This window comes from Electrona antarctica (assembly GCF_951216825.1).
Source record: "Electrona antarctica genome assembly, chromosome: 12".
NCBI classification, from domain to species: Eukaryota; Metazoa; Chordata; class Actinopteri; order Myctophiformes; family Myctophidae; genus Electrona; species Electrona antarctica.
The window spans coordinates 15281738-15300442 of NC_136793.1; the positions used below are offsets into that span (position 1 = coordinate 15281738).

The window sequence follows — 18705 nt, forward strand, 5'->3', positions numbered from 1 at the left end:
AGCTTGTAGATCAGCTATTTGAACTATTTTAAAAGGTTTTTTAAAATAGTAAAGAAAATGGCAAATAAGTTTAGGGATAAGAGTTAAGGGGTGGCACAAGATGTAGCCCTTTATGTCCATACATCATGCAAATCGGTACACAGTGTCTCTATAGTCATGTGAGCAAACACATGCCATTAAAAATGGCCACATGTCCTAATAATGATGTCACTTTCCCTTCTTGAGATTTTAATTTGCTTTTCTGTGGAATTTCTTGACCTCAAAGTCAGACTTGAGTAACCTCACACAGTTGTTTTTTGAGGTCTGCAGCTTTGTCTTCTGTGACTTGGATACCCTGCCCTGTACCACAATGTACACGCAAGTCCCACTGAACGAGAGCGCCAGCCAAGGTCCTCATTGCACTGCACATACAGTAGGGAGATATCCTGCTCAACATAGCAAATGGCATTGTTGACCTGGCGACCTGAGTTTTTAATGATCTAATTGAATTGATTGATTGATGTATTAACAGTTTGCAGAATTACAGTACATTACAAGTACAACTCAATACAAAAACTGTTAACTGTGAGTGGACGACACCATAAAGCATTACACTTGTTTACAATAGGGAGGGCCCACCATTTTCAATTCATCAAAACATTTAGAGATGTACGATGTATGTATACACTTCTATATAGTCAAAACAGGAAATCATCATAGAGGAGGTAAAAAGTGAAAAGAAACGTATACAGTGAGGGGGAAAAGAGGTGGGTGGGGGATTCAGATTTTACGGGGGCCAGTTTCAAATTGCAGACGTCCGTAGGTGCCCTTTGAGAGTCACATGTCTTAATGACTGTTGGTAGGGCGTTCCACATTTTGGTGGCATAGGAGCGAAATTAATTTAGTCCCTTGTTTGTGCCGAATCTGGGTTGCACATGGTTTGTTGAACGCCCTCTGGTGTTGTGGGTGTGGACTTCGTTGACATTAAAGCGCAAATAACATGCATTTTAAAACTGCTTTTAATATATTTAATATCATATTGTCTATGTCCCTCAAAGTTATTTCTAATGGTTTGAGCCTCAATCACCACTCTGATATAACCAGTCCTGTTTCTTTCTGGACTTTGAAAGCAGTTTTAGCTGCAGTACCACAATGTCCTGAGGTGGTGAGGGTGCTGATATGCAGATTATTTAATATTTGAGTCATTATAATACTGATGCTAGATAAAACCAGGCTTGTTTCCATTCCATGCCAGCATGGAAAATCAACAATAGTGGACATTGTAAACAAAGTGGAAATGCAAATTTGGAACTGAAGACTGAAGAAGAGGAGGAATTATACAAAGTAGGGTGACATTGATGACATCACGATGAGGACAAAATCAGTTGAGCTGTTCCTGAGAGCAATTTCCATTAAAGCACCCATATGATATGAAAGCCTGATTGTTCAAAATTGGTTATTTGTGGGGATAGAAAACACATATGGGAGCCCCAAAAACACAAAAGAAATTGAAAAAGTTGAATTTTATGTTATAGGTATTTAGTATTTAGACAGGTACATGGGTATCTTGGTGGTGTAGCGAATCTTGTGGACCAGACCCATTGCCAAGATGCTGTACTCTGTCGTCAACCCTAAGCCATTCCAGCCTGTCAAAGTGGGCAGGGGTGCGGTGGGTTTGTGGGAGATGGAGCACTGACAAGGTCGTCAGATTGGGGAGGGGTGGTCTCAGTAAACTGTTGTTTGGGCTATTCGTCAACCAAATAGACAGACATTTATGAGTGAGCAAACACTTAAATGGCCATATTTCCTAATGACACTTTCCCTTCTTGACTGACTTCATTGACTTGTCATCTTAGGTCACCAGGTCATTTAGCGCACTGCTTCTCAAGTTGTGGTCCAATGGCACCCTTCACATTGGCAGATTTTTGGCAAAAGATGTTTTTTGTTATGACCGAACATTGTGATAATGTACACATTATCTCTATAGTTATGTGCTCAAGACGGATGTGTCAGATTTTTCAGATTCCATCCTGATTGGCGAGTTCCACAATTACCTAGCTCACCTGATCAACCTGTGCTCCGACAAGCAGTTTTTCTAGTTTTTAATCTTTGACATTGCAATATAGCTCTTTGAGATGTCAAATATAAAATGCGTTACAATTACAATGTATTATTAGTATTAAATTGACTTAAGTCTAGGCTTGTGTTGGCTATGACACGTATTAAGTACATGTGTGTGACAGTGTCCTGACCTAGGGCCTAGTTTGTCATTTGTATTGAAATAAACATTGAAGATGCTTTGCTACAAGCAGAATCTGCTCAGCGCTACTTACAGGTGTTGCAGGTTCCTCCTCTTGCTGGTAATCCTCAGTGGCAATGGCAGAACATCTCCGGTTGGTGGAGCAGCGGCCATGGGGTCTTCCTGCCGCTCCCTGCAGCTGGACTCACAGTAATTGGACTATGCATGGCAGGGCTGTCCGCCGTCCTACTCCCTGAGCCAGGTCTGAACCTGGCCGCATACCTTCTTGCATGTATCACACACCAGAAATAACAGCTCTACAAGCTCATAATGCTTTGAATCTGGGACACTGTTGTACTACAGTATATCATTGTGCTAAGTATACGTCAGGCTTAAATACGCTGTCAAACCACTCTTCAACAACTATCCCATATAAAGAACAAACTAGAAAAAGTGCCCTTCTGGGCACAGGTCTCCACCAGGAGGATAGGACTGTGTGAGATGTTTGGCAAAATGTTTAGGAGTAATATAAACATGTTTGCCTTTGATGGCAATTGGATGATTTGAGGCATTTTGTTCCAAAAATGTGTTTTGCAAAAATCAACCTGTTGGTGGCGCTATAACAGGCCAATGTGAAAAGAGTGGGATATATTCCTCAGCCTAGTAAGAAAATGTGTGAAAGATTTCACGTAAATTGCATGCTGCGTTCATGATTTGAGGCTTTTGTTCAAAACGGGGCAATCTTGCAAACTGTGAAAGCCAATTATAGCCAATTAGGATGGAATATGAAATATCGGACAGATCCAACTTGAGCACATGACCATAGAGATACTGTGTAACGATTTGTGAGATTTTTGGACAGAATCTGGAGGAGTAATATAAAAAAAATGTTTTACAAAAGTCGGCCTCCTGGTGGTGCTATAAAAGGCAGATGCGGAAAATGCAGGTCAAAGGTTTGTCCTTGGCCTCTAGGGAGTGTGCATGCAACGTTTCACGCAGATCGGTGCAGTTTCAGGTAAAAAATGTGAAAAGCTGCCTCATGGTGGCGCTATAACAGGCCGTTCTGGAAATAACGGGACAGAGGTTCATCGTTGGCATCCAAGGAAGTGTGTGCAAAGTTTGGCATCGACCGGGTTAACGGTGCCGGAGATTAGCTGGTAACGGACGGACGGACGGACACACACACGGACGGAGTGCAAAACATACTCTCTCCCCATGCCTTCGGCCTGGTGGAGACAATCAGCCTGGGCACACAACAGTTTAGTCCAAAACTCAACACTGGGATGAATTTTAAAAAGAACTCTTTATTAAAAGAAAAAACAAAATATGTACATCGAACAAGCAACCTGCACTGCTTTTCAACAACTGGCTAATATAAAGTATAGTTTTATATTGGCATATAACACTAACAGCAGTTGTACTGGTCTCACCACCTGACCAGTACTGGACAAACGTCCCGACTTCTACTGGTGTTAACTACTGTGTTAACTAGTACTGGCGTTATTGAACCGAGTGTTGAACTACTGGGTAACCTCTCGTCTAGTGAGACCAGTAAATGAGTGTTCATAAAGTGTCATCCAACATCTGCAACAAGCATGAATGTTGCAGTAAACACAAACAGTCTAGTAAAACTAAACATCACATCAGCAAAACAAATAAGCAACCTACAGCAGACGAGCAGGGATTGATTTAGTTTCACGGTTAAGAAATTTAAAAGAAATTGATCACTACAGGAGTTTACATCATCTCAGGAAGCCAGCGAAAGTCGTAGTTCAAGAATACTGTGCTCAAAATCGAATCGATTACATACTACTCTGAGCTTTTCTGACTATTTGCATTGCACTAGTGGTTCAATGCAGAAACAAAACATATCGTTTATCTGCATGTATCTGGAAACTTCATATTATGTCCAAAACTGTTAACTGATCCCTTACTGTAAACCACGTTTCAAGTTTGCAGATCTGCTACTTTTGATGCTTTTTTTGCAAGGCTGTGGTATGATCAAGTATGGCTTTAATTTACAAAAATAAACAAAGAAAAAAACACAAATAGTTCAAATACGGTGATGAGTTTTCTACCCGACATAGACGATAGCACTTCTAGCAGGAAGACAACTGGAATGTTTCATACGAGGACAACTGGAATGTTTTATGTTCATTGGTCATTATTGGCAACATCAATATAAAAAAGCCAAGGTGTCCCAATTGCTTAACCACTTTCAACCATGTCAGTATAGTTATCAGCTATTTTACTTTTTTTCAACAGTGTTGAAGTGACCATTGAATATAGCACAGTTCTGATTGTTTTCATATAGGCTATGAAAAAAAGTTACTAATATCTCTAGTGTGTCTAATATGTTTTGTATGTAGTGGTTGTAATGACCATGCATTTGGTGTGATTCCCCTTATAATAATATAGTCTGTGGATGATGCAAGCCGATTAAGGGCCGATTCATACTCCTATTTTAGAGCCGAATAAAAGACGGTTCGACGCTGTAGAGCCTACAATGTGACGTCATTTGAGGTTCGGGGGGCGGGTACCGCCCTAAAGTCGGCTCTTCGGTGCTACTGAAAATTTCTGACGAGCCGAAATCATTTCGGCACTACAGCGCCGAAACAGCGGTAAAATAGGAGTATGAATCGGCCCTAAGATGAACTTTAAATGCGAATTTAGACCCAAACGTTATGATGAACTCATGTTAGCATTGCTGTCTGGATTAGTTTTCAGTCACCTTTCCTTCAGTTCCAGATCAACGTTCCAACACCAGCATATTACTTTTTAACCCATTAAAACCAGTCATTTCAGATTTTAGCTATAGCAACATAGGGTTTTTCAGAAAACTCTTAAGAACAGTGGTTCTCAAAAATAGCAGACGTACAAGTTCACATTGTCACTAAACTGTTAGTTTAGAACATTTCTTAGAATTCTTAAGTGTTTTAACTCGAATATTCTCTTCTGGGGGTCTCCTTGGCACAAAAACCATTTACAGATCTGAGGTCAAATATAGATTTGGGGGTCCTTGGCACAAAAACTTTTGAGAACGACTGATTTAGAAAACATTTGTAGAATCGGCCTAAGGTCTTAATGGGTTAATTAATGCATCTCTATTGGGAGCATCCGAAGCAACCTGTTGGTACATCCTTTTGTCTGCTTCAGGTTTCCATGGCGTCAGGAGGAGAGCAGTTTTTGTCCTTCGGCTTCACTCTTGGTTCCGATTGGCTGTTCATATCGTCAAACAGGGATTGGTCAATTTCAGGCAAGGGCACCCTCCAGTACTGGAAGGAGTTGAAAGTGCAAAGGTCACGGGTACAGTCAGCATCACCCTAAAAGAAAGAAAAATAAACGAGAGAGATGATTTTGAAGTCAGCGTTGAGTAACACATTTTGGAGGATGCCCCTTTTCAAAGCACCTTGTAATATCATGTAGCATACACCATACACAGTACATTTTAGAACCAAACTGCCATCCTATACCTTTCCAACTATATATGATGAATTGAAAAAGGTAGGGCAAGTGATTTTCTTTGGTTAAAATAAGTGTTAAATGGCTCTATATTCTGATACAGCACACATTGCTGAGGAGTGTTTGTTCAGTAACAGTCTCTAGAGTCTCCATGCTCTCCAGCTCTTTATAAACGGAATTTTGGAGCTAGGGTCTATTTATGACGCTTGCCCATTTCTCCTCCCGGAATTTTCCCCTCTGAGGGTTGGGAGGGGCTGGGAAGGAGCGGGCAGGTGCAGTCAGCGCACACAGAAGTCAATGCAGACATGAATGCAGATGGCTGTGTGTAGTTGAAGCACAACAGACGTGTGCTTATGAAAAACGAAAATAAAAACTTTTGGGAAAACAGAAGTGCAACACGAGGATAAAGGAAACATTCAATGTCCAGTTTGCTAATTCACAACTACTACTACTACTACAAGTAGTACTTTGGTGTTGAAACTTTGAATTTCTCTAACCATTATAAAGTTTCATGACAGCCTAAGTACAAATATAATTTTAATTTATGAAAAGGCTACAGTGAATTTGGTTCACGGAAGTTGTTGTAGGCTAATGTGTGGATTATCTGACGCGATCCATCTGACACGTCTTTTGCTTTGAAAATGAGAGGTATTGTTAGCACATGCATTCAGCATTCCATATACTGCATAGGGCTGCCTAATTTGAATGTACAGCACCGTTGCTCAAAGACCCGCCCCCACCTGCTTCTATAGCGCTGTTGAATTGCATCTGATCGCTTGGGTCTGGATTGTGTGCTTTTTTATTATATTGTTTTATTTTTTGTATTGGTGTAATAATAATCATGGTAAGTGGCAGCAGACCAAAATAATGCCGACTTAATATCCTACATTGAATTAGATAGGGTTTTCATTCTGTACATAGTCTTATAGCACAATATTTCTACAGCAGTAGCCTACTTAATTGACTTGTTTCTACCAAAGCGATCTGTAAGAATTAAATCAAGAAAAGTTTTGCTTTTTGAAACTGAACCCACTTACCCAAAATAAAATGATGAAATCATGGGGGAAAAATGATATTTGAAAGATTTGTTGAGTTACCAAGAACGAATCGATAACTAATGATGTGAACATTATGAATGATCACATTCTGATGCCCTGAAAATACAGAATGGCCTACAACACAATACAGAATTTGATTTGCCCGTTAAGAGTTTCTTCCCCAGCTTTTTACCCACTGAGAAAAGACAAGCAGTGTCGGTAGGCCAATCAATGTAAATTCCTGCCTTTGTATTCATGGGGTGGGGGTCTGGGCAAAGCAAAGTTCTTTGTTTACCCAGGGTGAATGGACTAAGCTCGAGATGCTTGTTTACAGCCAGACCCTGCTCACAGAACATTTAATGGTAGGGGTTCAATGCCTTGCTCAAGGGCACTTCAGCAGTGGCCATCAACTGTACTGCCAGACTGTCAGGCAAAAACTCTTGTTGGGTCTGCTGCCACTTGTAATCACAATGTTGAAATGAGTCAATAATTTGTGCAGGATGTCATGTTCACTTTTATCTGTAGGCTAATTGTATCCAATCATCAGGATAGAGAACTCAGACAGGACACAGAATACAGATTCAACAAGTGAAATTGGAAGTGATGACACAAAGAAATGAGCAGACAAAATTGGAACTGCAACACTAAAAAGTATTGGCTGGCATGTTGTCACCCACTTGAAAATGATCTGTTTTTATAAAAGAGCTGGAGTGGAGCGAGTAGCGACCCCTGTTAATGAACACTGAGTCCATAGCAATGATTTACTATCAGAATAAAGTGCTTTAATCTTTTAACAAAAAAAATGTATTAACCAAAATAAATGTCTCTTACCCAAGCCTTTGAGGTTTCGCTTTCAACAGTAGGAATAACGTTGCTGTAAATTAGAACCAGTATCATCGCAATTTATCTGACGGGTAACCAGTGACATCTAGTGGACAAGTAGCCCCGGAAACCCAAACGTTTAAATAATGGCATCTGACGAAAAACAAATCCAATATAACATTTCATTAACTTACCACGCCATCATTCCTTGATTTAGTAGTCCGTGGTGAAACTTCTCCATCATCATCATCTGGCCGGATACGTTTATTATGATGATCAGACGTGGTGGTGGTGGTGGAGGAGTGGAGGACACCACCCGGGAAACTTGCACAAGTCTGCTGCTGCTGCTGCAACACCGAACAGTTGTCTGCATGTGAAGGAGTCTTCCTGCGTTGTCGAGCGGGTCCTTCGTGCTGTTCTGGAGTATTATCACCATCATCATCATTAATATCATTATCGTTAAGTCTCTTCCTGCAGCGGCTGCCCAGCACCGCGAGCAGCAGCGATGGCGGATCGAGCATGTGGGCCATGCCGTCCAACTGCGCGTCGACCCCGCAGAAAGAAGCAGAAGACCCGCAACAGCTCTTCTTCTTGAAGTTGTTGGTACTGGTAGTACCTGCTGCGTCCCAGAACACTGCGTCCTCCTCGGCGCGTCTTTTTGTCATCAATGCAACGTATGTCGTGAGCCTCCGGACGCCTAGATAGATTATTAAATTAACAGTTTGTTTATGTTCGCAGTTGCACGCAGCCTCACTTGTTAAACACCGCACACACAGATAAGAGAAATGTCCGACTGGCCAATCAGAGCAGAGTACCGCTGTACGTCTCCGCCCCCTCGTGAAAGTGGTCCGTTATCGATGTACTGAAGAACACCCGGTTTAGAGGGGATACGGAAACAGTTTGTATTGCGTACGTTTCATAGTTTAAAAATGACCGGATACAGTAGGCGGACTCTAGACCGGATCTGAGCGCTGAGCAGACTTTCCATACCACCTCAGCCAAGCTATTTGATAACATTATTTCACGTATACATAATGTAACTAGAGAATGTACAAGAATGGCTATTTTGATTATCTGAGCTTCACTGTGATCACTATACATACAATAGTCAAATAAGGGACTCTTTCTTCCAGGAAATAAAACGTCTTGGTTTCCGAGGCTAATAAGGGACTAAATCATTAGCATTAGCAATACAAGATAGGTGGGCTCCCACCTCCCAGAGATGAACATCTTATCAAATGGGGATCCATGGCCATTGGCCATCTAATTCTAATGCATATCAAATTGGATGTCCTGGCTTGAATAGAAAAGTTGAGAATTACAGGAATAGTGTGCATGAGATGTGTCTTAATGAAAACAATGCAATGTTTGTTGCAAGTTTCTTAACTCACTAGCTGCTAATAACAAAGAGATTCCCATTTCCCACTGTCTACACTCTTTTTGAGACCACCACACTCACAATTAACCTTGTGAGAAATTAAGAAAGGCACATTAATTGTTGTAATAGCAAATATAGTGTGTGGGAGCCGGTTCTGCATGTGTTCAGACCTCCTGTGTGTGTAGCAGTGTGGCCCAGAGCCTCTGCCCGATGGCCTCAAAATTGTAATATCTCCCCCAGTCAATAGGGATATCCCTTTGGTCTAGTCAGTGGTTAAGATATTGGACTTTCATGCGGGAGACCCGAGTTAGAATCCCGGGCATTACATTGGTGCTGTGACCCGGATGTGGGAGGAGATCAAAAGGGGGGGGTGAGTGTCGCAGTGTGGCTTAGAGCCTCAGCCTGATGGCCTCAAAAGTATCTCCCCCAGTGCCTTTGGTCTACTGGTTAAGATATTGGACTTTCACGCGGGAGACCCGAGTTCGAATCCCGGGCGTTACATATGTATCCGTCTATAGGTACGTGAACCTAATTTCTTTAAGCAGCTGCTTACGAAGACAGTCTATGGATGAAAAGTTAAAAAGAAATTACATTTGATTTTATTGTGAAGTGAGCAGGTGTCTGAACATACAATAAGTTTAAAACAACTTCCGCCTATTATTCATATTTCTAACTCTTTAGACACCATTTAAGTACTTTCAGTCTTGTTCAGATCCACAACAGTCTAGGTGAACTGTGGTTAGATTTCCAATGCGCCATAAAAAAAAATACACGTAACTGATGCAGTAGTACTCCTACCCCCACAGTAGTATGTACTGTGCGCACGCTAGTGTTCTCCTCACGCAGTGAAAGGTAATGCATATGAGATCCAAGGAGTCTGCAAGCCTATAGATCACGTACATTCACCAGGGCACACACGCCATTAAAACCAAATGGTAAGCAAATGCAACCGACCAGATTTGAGCCCTCGATTCAATCAATGGCTACACTTGCACTCGGCAGGTTTCACCAGGAATATTATCGGACAATGTTGTCAAAGAGAGACACGTTAGATAAAAATGACAGAAAGGAAAAAAACATTGAGTTCATTGTCTTTTTGTTTCTTTCTCTTCAGTGAATCGGTTAAAATCGATCATCACTCCTCGCTTCACGTCATTTAAATGTGTGTCACGTCAGGTCGTTGGTCCCCTCTCGCCGCGGCGACTTGGCAGGCGGCGGCGAGATCCGCAATGGCATGTCTGGCTGACCGTTGGCGTAGCGCTTTGAGGGTTTCCGTGCCACGAAGAAGACACAGTCGTAGACGTATCTCAACATGGAGCGGTCGTTCTCGGTGTACGTGGTCAGCACCGACTCTCTCTCCACCTGACAAACGAAACATATGACGTTCATACAAAAGGATATTAGTTTTATCTGAAAAGCCCTGCCTTCCATTACCCCCCCAAAACCGGGAGGCATAATCTGCAGTTACTACCTCGCACCATCACATCTCATCTCTCTCTAGAAGTGTTTATATTCCAAATGAAGACAGAACATTGCCGTTTTGATCAAAACCATGGAGAGCGCCATAGATTTAGGAGCACTGAAGATGAGTTCTATTTACCTCCAGCTGGAAGCCATATTTAATGATGGCCGACCTGATGTCTTCATAGCTCAGTTCAACTGAGAACTCGTTGGCTATGTTCTCGAAGTGGTACAGCAGTGGACCTGGTGAAACAACATCAGTTTGTTTGTTACATTTCAACAGTGTTTATGACAGAACATTATGTTGGTCAGAGAGTGGGGACCACTGTCCATGACTCACCCAGGTTGATCCAGACCCCTCCGGGTTTGAGAATCTTCCAGATAGTCTCCACGTAGTCCAAGACGTTGTGAGCCGTGTCAATGAAGAAACAGGTGGCTACGCAGTCCCAGGACTCTGAGAAAGAGAGAAAGAGTAAAATATATGAAAAGGAGGGGGAAAAAAGAGAGAGAGAAGCTCATTATAGCAGCATAGGGATAGTATCAATTCCAATTGTTCAGGAATAACATTTGGTATATTAGGAACACAGTTACAAAGCTTAGAAGGACTTTAACACATTCCGTCCGTAGGACGTGTCCACACGTCCTAGGGATCCCAACCGACGACTTCATAGGACGTGTATTGTCCAATTATGGACGTGTGTAGACATCCTAGCGCATCCTCAATGATATTTTTCAGTTCGCCTCTCGGCTACCGTATGCTACACTCTGGGCTTATGTTAGCTTACCGTTGATTTAGCTGTTAGCGCGGCAGAAAGAATGCCTCGTCTCTCCTAATCCAGGGCGCTCTCCGTGGTTTTGATCTGACGGATATACTAGCGCTTCATTTCTGCTCCTCATCCGTCTCTCCCTCAAAATATGAACGCTTTTTGGATCATATATCGTATAAATTAAAACGATAGCAATGTAAGCTAGCAATGTAAAGCAAACTTTTTTCCGGATTGTGGGTTTCAGAGTAAAAGCGGCCATGTCTTTCCAGCACCCCAGAGCTCGACCTATTTTGAAGGAATTCCGGCACAGACATGAGGCTTGTGTTAAGACATGAGACCGATTCTACAAATGCCTTCTAAAACAGCAGTTGTCAAACTACTTCATGGCAAGGACCCCCAAAATGATGTATTGGAAAATGTTTTGTGCACTTTCAAGATCAAAAAAATAAAATAAATAATAATAATAATAATAAAAACATTCAAAAATGTACAAGCTTGCAGCATAAAGATTCAAGCACACAGTTGTTCCATATATTGTTTTCAAATATGCGTTGTATGGTCCCGTTAATATTAACCTTCCAGCAATATTTTAAAAAGATGCATCATTATCAGTCCTCATGAGGATTATTAACACAGACCTTGCTCTGTGTACACCTCCTGGAAGTCCCATTAAGACCTGAGGACGTTTCTACAAATATCTTCTAAATACTGTAACAGTTTCCTGAAAAACGCACGTTTCTATATCAGTGGTTCTCAAACCTTTTCATGCGAAGCACCACCAAAATTACATGTATTTGGCCGCCGACCCCCATCTCAAAATATTTTGTTCCAGGGACCCCCAGAAGCAAACATTTTCGCTTTATAATCTAATTAAAGATTTGCACACATTTTCACGATTAAATAAATAGCAGATCTACAAGCTCGTAGCATGGCACGAAGTGACGCGCTATATGATCTTGTATATCTGCCATTTATGAATAGCCAAAAGTATAAAATAATGCTTTTTAGCTCAAATCTAAAATGACAGATGCTTTCCTGGTCTTCTTACTGACCTGGCTCTGTGTACACCTCTGTGAAGTCCCCGGCCACCATGGAGAAGTCAGCGTCAGGCGGCAGACCCTGAGGGTTCACGTCTGGGAAGCGGATGGATCGTGTCTGGTCTGAAGACTTCTTATTGTTGCTGAACTGGTGGATCCATGGGTGCAGGGTCAGAGAATTCACCTTGTCACACCTGAAGGGAGCCGTATGTTATAAGTAGACGGACAAGCTGGGCTACAGACACTGCAACATTAGGAATCACCAATCAAACACTGATCAACTTGAGTCCAGCACTTATATGAAATGTATTAAACATTAAACAAAATGGGTTTTTTTTGCAAGAGAACAGAACGGATAGTGAGGATGCATTGTGGTAGAATTACATCTTATCCTTTAAGTTGTTCACCTTTTGCCTTGTGACATTTTACATGCATTTACATTACATTTTAGCTACGGCTTGGTTTTTATGTCACAAGTAGCTTCTCTCTTATCCCTTTTTTCTGTGTTTATATATACTATTACTATATGTTATAGTTGGACTGATGAGAGTTGTACAATCTTTCATCAATAAATATGAACATATCGCCTATGCAAGTCACAACCTGGTGCATATGATGGCAAAGGAGACAACGATAACTTGAGTTTGTATGAGTATATACTGCATCGTCTCTGTGGGTTGGAAACCTCCCAAAACTGTTACTTTTCAGGGTTCAAATAAAGAAAAAATAGAAAATGTAGCAGATCAACAAGCTCTAGCTTGCATATCTGCTACTTTTGATGCTTTCATGTGACACTGTAGTATGATCAAGTCGGGCATTAATTTACGGAAAAAACACAAACAGTTAGAATATGGAGATAAGAGGATTCTGCCCGACAGCAACGATGTATGCATTAGTGCAGTGGTGCTCCACTCGGGTCCCACCCTACCAGGATAATAAAACTGGTGGCTTATACGGGTCCAGAATTACCTGTTTAGTACAAAGTTGGAAGAGAACAGCATGAAGAAGCTCCACTCGTTGCCCTGGCAGATGTAGCCCAGCCGTGCGATCTCCCAGGCCAGTCGGCCGAGCCCCGCCCCCGGAACCAGCACGCTGACCTTGGACAAATCACTGACACAATAAAATACATGTCACATTGAAAACATCTGGTCGACATGCGCTAGCAGGACTGTGATATTTTCACAATTCGTTAAAGTATAAAATTACGCGTAAGTGATTGAAACCAAGAGAAGACAACACTTATCTTATGCCATATCATGGACATTGCGATATAAAAAATCCCAGAGTGTCATAGTAGTATCGATAGAATATTGATATATCACCCAGCCCTAGTGTATGTGTGTGTTAAGGTAGCTCTCCACCAAACGGACTACTACAGATTACTACAGACTGACAGTCGAATTAAGTCGCCAGACAAGTCGTTTGGAAGGTGTGATAAAAGGTTGCTGAATGCAGAGAGCCGACATGCATGAGAGCACCGAGAGACTATGGTGCTAAAAATTGGCGATGGCTTGATATTCCAAAAACAAGCGTGCTGCAATCCGACGGTCGAACGAGTTTGCTTGGACGGCTTTCAATGTTTCCCTACAACAACTTGCGACCCGACACGACAGTGTACCCACGGCAGATGTTTGGCAACAGCCGGTTTCCAACACTTACCGCCGTCGACATCGGTTCAGTGGAGAGCTACCTTTAAGGCTTTCAATGCAGAACATGCATGCAACTCACTATTGATCCGCAGGGAAGAGTCTCTGGATCTCCTGGATGAGAGGCTTGTAGCAGGTGTCCCTCTCGGCCTGGCCAGTCTCGCTCCAGTCCCTCACAAACTGCTTGATGGTGGACTTCAGCTTGTCCATGTCAAACGTCAAGGACGGACGCACCTTCCCCAGATCGTCCTGGAGAGGAGACAAAATGTCATCAATCAACTTCCTAAAATTGTTTTCAAGCGGTCAGTCAGTGCTCAAATGATGAAATACCATATCCAGGAGGTCCCCAGCTAAATGTGTTAATACAGAAATGACAATCATTTTAACCACTTTACCCATGTTTTCTATGTTAGCTATTAGCAGTTGTACCCGCTCACAGCGCTGTGAGCTTGTAGAACAATCTTGAAAGTGTTTGGACATTTTTTAATAATTAAAAAAAAGAAAAAAAAAAAAAGAACAAATCTTCTTTTCCGGGGGTTCCTGGCACAAACATTTTCAGATGGGGTCCGCAGTGAGGCACCGATGGCCTAGTGGTTAAGGCGCATACCAAATATAGGCATAGACGACCTTTGCTGCGTGTCACCCCCTGTCTCTCACTACCCGTTTCCTGTCAGTCCCCACTTACCATCGAAAAAAAAGGCAGAAAAGATCCAAAATATCTTTAAATAAATATCACACCTGTGTGAAAGTGAGGGGCGCTCTTATGATACGTTATCATACATCATCTCATTCTGGCCAATCACAATTTTTGTTCTCACTTTTGTCTTCAATGTTTGTTTACACAAACACTCAAAACTGGCCATTCATTGTCAATGGCATTCAATGTCCATGTTTGCACAATCATAATAGATGGGGGTCCACGGCTAAATACATCAGTTTGGGGGTCCTTGACATGACAAAGTTTGAGAAGCACGGAGTACCCAAATCATGACGTCAGTTGTTCATCCCCTGGTTCACGGAAGTCATTTCTCTACGTCTATGGAGAATAACATTGGCTCATTTGTTTATTTTTATTTTAGTTCTTATTTTACGCCATATTAAACAAGTCTATGGGAATAATTAATGGATGCGTCAATTACGTCGAGACTTCGGTGCTCCATAAAAAAGTAAAACGTTTAGGCGTCTGACCTCCTCGCCGTACTCCATGTTCTCGAACATGTGGATGCAGTTGAGGACGATGGCCTGCAGCACCTCCTGGTTGTGCTCCACACACTGGCTGATGAGGGCCAGGTTGGGTAGCACGGCCGGCAGCAGCATCTGGTGGCGAGGCTGCAGACTGCGGTAATGACGCTCTGCGCGCTTCACCTGCTCCTGGACATGGTCCCTGACACACGCAAAAACACACGATACAACAAGCTGTTATTACAAAAGAAGCCAGTGCTATTGTGGCACGCCTGCGTTGCTGCAGGAACAAGCGAAGCGAGCCGATAGGCGAGTTCCGTATGCAGCGCAGAAGAACCACTGTTCTAGAATCTAGATTATAACACTGACGAGTTATTGATTGATTCATTGATTGAATACTTTATTAACAGTACAGCATAGGAAAGTACAGTTCAACACAAGGCCTGTTAAGATTGATTAATTTGATTTAAAACCCAAGAAAGCCTATGGCTCGTTTCCATTGAGGTCCTTCATATTCAATTCATAGGTTATTAGGTTATCAGTTATCATAGTTATCAGTTATGAGATGTGCAAAAGAAATGGGACATTTGGGCTGGGCATACGTGCAAAAGAAACCAGACTACCATTTGGGCTGGGCAAGTGGGCATACATCAATATGTCGATGTTGTGATAATATCAGACTAGATATCGTATGTGTAATATCATAATATGACATGAGTGTTGTCTTCTCCTAAAGGCTTCATAGTGACTACAGTGATGTCATTCTGTGAACTTAACTGACTGTTCTTCAGTTAAATGATTAGCTTTTACCCCCACTTATTATTATATGTCAAATAATTACAGCTCATGGATATTTAGGCCTACTGTACTGAGCATTATTCAAATATTCATACAATGAACCTTCCCCCTGACCCCCCCCCCCCCTCTTTCTTTCCCACTCTGTACATAGTGTTTCCTGACATTATTTTTTTGTTATGGATAATATTGAATTTGGTGGTTATTCTTCATGCCATGTCTATGAATTGATAGCCCGTCTCCGGACCCCCCGGGTTGAGCTCCTTTGGACCCCAAACCATAGGGTCCGGTGACACCAAAGCTACATGCTATTTTTAGAACGCACTCAGACTTACCCTCTCAAACACGTGTGCTGCGCTGTGTGTGTGATGCTGACATATTCCAAAAGAAGCATATAGGAGCTATAGGAGACAACGGAGACAACCGAACCCCCCGCGAACGGCGCAGAAGCCGTTAAGTATTTTTAATCTTTGTTAGACCGTTTGGCAGCTCTGAAATTCTCTCTTCCTTCCTTCCTTGACTTCCTTATTGACATCCCATTGTCCCGCCTCCAGTGCCGGAACTGGCTATCTGCGCGTCAGTCCCTACGTTCCTACCTCTGTCGCAGGTAGCCAGCCACGGTGCTGGAGGCGGGACAATGGGATGTCAATAAGGAAGTCAAGGAAGGAAGGAAGAGAGAATTTCAGAGCTGCCAAAACGGTCTAACAAAGATTAAAAATACTTAATTTTGCGGGGGGTTCGGTTGTCTCCGTTGTCTCCTATAGCTCCTATATGCTTCTTTTGGAACACGTCACTATCATACACACAGCGCAGCAAAAGCAACGGTAAGTCAGTGTGCGTTTGAGAATTAGCATGTAGCACGACATCGATGGTAAGGGACCCTACGCTAAAGTCATCCAAATGTCAGAAAACTTTAACGTAGGGTTCCGAGAGGGGCTAATGAATTGATTGCATAGGGCCTAAATAGAAACAAACAAACAAGTAGACCCAGAGAGCAAAGCTCTCTGTCTACAGAGCAATCTTCGTTCCTACTCTCACCTATGGTCATGAAGTGTGGGTCATGACCAAAAGAATAAGGTTGCGAATACAAGCGGCCGAAATGAGTTTTCTTCGACGGGTGGCTGGCATCTCCCTTAGAGATAGGGTGAGAAGTTCAGTCACACGAGAGAGACTCGGAGTAGAACCGCTGCTCCTTCGCCTGGAAAGGAGCCAGCTGAGGTGGTTCGGGCATCTGGTTAGGATGCCTCTCGGGCGCCTCCCTAGGGAGGTTCTCGACGCACGGCCCACTGGGAAGAGACCACGGGGCAGACCAAGGCGCAGTTGGAGGAAACACATCGACTCACTGGCCTGGGAACGTCTCGAAATCCCCCAGGAGGAAGTCACTAATGTTGCTCTGGAGAGGGAAGTCTGGAGCACTCTGACCCGACTACGGATGCGGTTGAAGATGGATGGATGGAGTAGAAGACCCCAAGGACGTTTTCTATTTGTATTTATTATTTGTGTGTGCTATCCCTTTTGGAATAAGTGTTTGACTGTACTCTGTTCTGTTACTGTTTTTACATTTATGTCACAGTCTAATAAACTAATCAATCAATCAAAAGACATCTCGTGTAATAATTGTGTTCAAGGCAAGGCCTGGCAAGCACCATTCGAAAAACCACAAAATCATCCCAATATGGATGCTGAGGTATTTTGTCTAAAATATGTGCCATTTAAGTACAGTTTGTCGGCAGAGATAAGCACTAAACGTGAATAACAATAACGTCCTGAATTAACCCCTGTACAAATGTATTGCCAAAACAGCAGACCTACAAGCTCACGAAGCGACGCGTTATGAGCTTGCAGATCGGCTGTTTTTCCGTGCTATTATGCTACTTCTGTTAGCTAAACTGTTAGCATCCAGTGTGTTGTTGTCATCCGTTAGTGGTGTTTTCGTACCTGTAGTATCTAAAGGCATCGATGACCTTCCAGAAGTGCTGTCTCTCCAGTCGGGCCTCTTCATCAGGGCTGCCTTTGATGCTTTCTTTGTGGAAACAACGATCATTTTGCTCTGTGACTGCCTCCACCAACACTGCAGCCATGTCTAAAAGAAACTACAAACAGACCCAACCAATAGAAACACCAACACTACACGCAGCCATGTCTAAAGAAAAACAAAACAAAACAAAGAAACTACAAACAGACGCGACCAATAGAAACGCCAACACTGCATCCATGTCTAAAAATAAAAAAAATGCTGTACAATTAGAGCCGACGGACTAATAATACTAGTTAAGTAACACAAACAAATTTGTAGCCATCTCTAAAAGGACTATTTATTTTCATTGAGGTCCTCTCACAGTTAACAGATTAAGTTAAAAAATGCATTATACAAAACATATGACATAATATAGGCCTACAATAAAACATGTAGGCTGTAACTGGTTAAATTATCTACACACAGATCCGTAACGCTATACTAGTCTAGTAGCCAGCCCATAGAGCCCCATTGTGAACGGACATGTTGAGTACACCAACGTTTTATGTTAGAAATGTTGAGTATGGGTCCCCAGCATGTAGAAACTGCCGGATGCTAACTTGCATATGTGAGCAATTTTCATAATTGGCATAATATGTGACCATACCATTCATTAACAAGGCAAAAAAGTCAAAATTTCATCATGCTTTATGTAGCATGTGATGTGTCAAACAAATCCATTTCAAACATGTTTTGCAAAAACATTTGGCATGGCTGTTTTAAGCCCAATGAGTGTTTGTTTTTTGCAAAACTAATGCTTGGAATGGATTCAGCATCATGAAAACCCCCTAGTTTGACACATCACATGCTAGATAAAGCATGATGCAACATATGCAAGTTAGCATCCGGCAGTTTCTACATGCTGGGGACCCATACTCAACAT

The 18705-nt window shown here is 42.3% G+C and overlaps 3 protein-coding genes across 3 annotated transcripts in view; all 3 read right to left on the minus strand.

Annotated features, from left to right (window-relative positions):
• The window catches only part of LOC306934279 (heterogeneous nuclear ribonucleoprotein A0-like), a gene marked incomplete at both ends in the record, with an annotated part of 306611 nt that overhangs the window by 131246 nt on the left and 156660 nt on the right, over positions 1-18705 (minus strand). The gene's annotated exons all lie outside the window — the stretch shown is intronic.
• On the minus strand, positions 3509-8340 carry LOC306934636 (uncharacterized protein). Its single transcript, XM_079517288.1, has 2 exons — positions 7734-8340; positions 3509-5541 (listed from the first exon to the last, which is right to left on the minus strand). The coding sequence occupies exons 1-2, from the start codon at positions 8202-8204 to the stop codon at positions 5371-5373; spliced, it is 642 nt and encodes a 213-aa protein (XP_079373414.1). The 5' UTR covers positions 8205-8340; the 3' UTR covers positions 3509-5370.
• carnmt1 (carnosine N-methyltransferase 1) lies at positions 9487-17948 on the minus strand. Its single transcript, XM_079517284.1, has 8 exons — positions 17744-17948; positions 15017-15212; positions 13911-14077; positions 13152-13292; positions 12198-12376; positions 10719-10832; positions 10518-10621; positions 9487-10279 (listed from the first exon to the last, which is right to left on the minus strand). Exons 1-8 carry the CDS (start codon positions 17884-17886, stop codon positions 10085-10087), a joined length of 1239 nt encoding a protein of 412 aa, XP_079373410.1. The 5' UTR covers positions 17887-17948; the 3' UTR covers positions 9487-10084.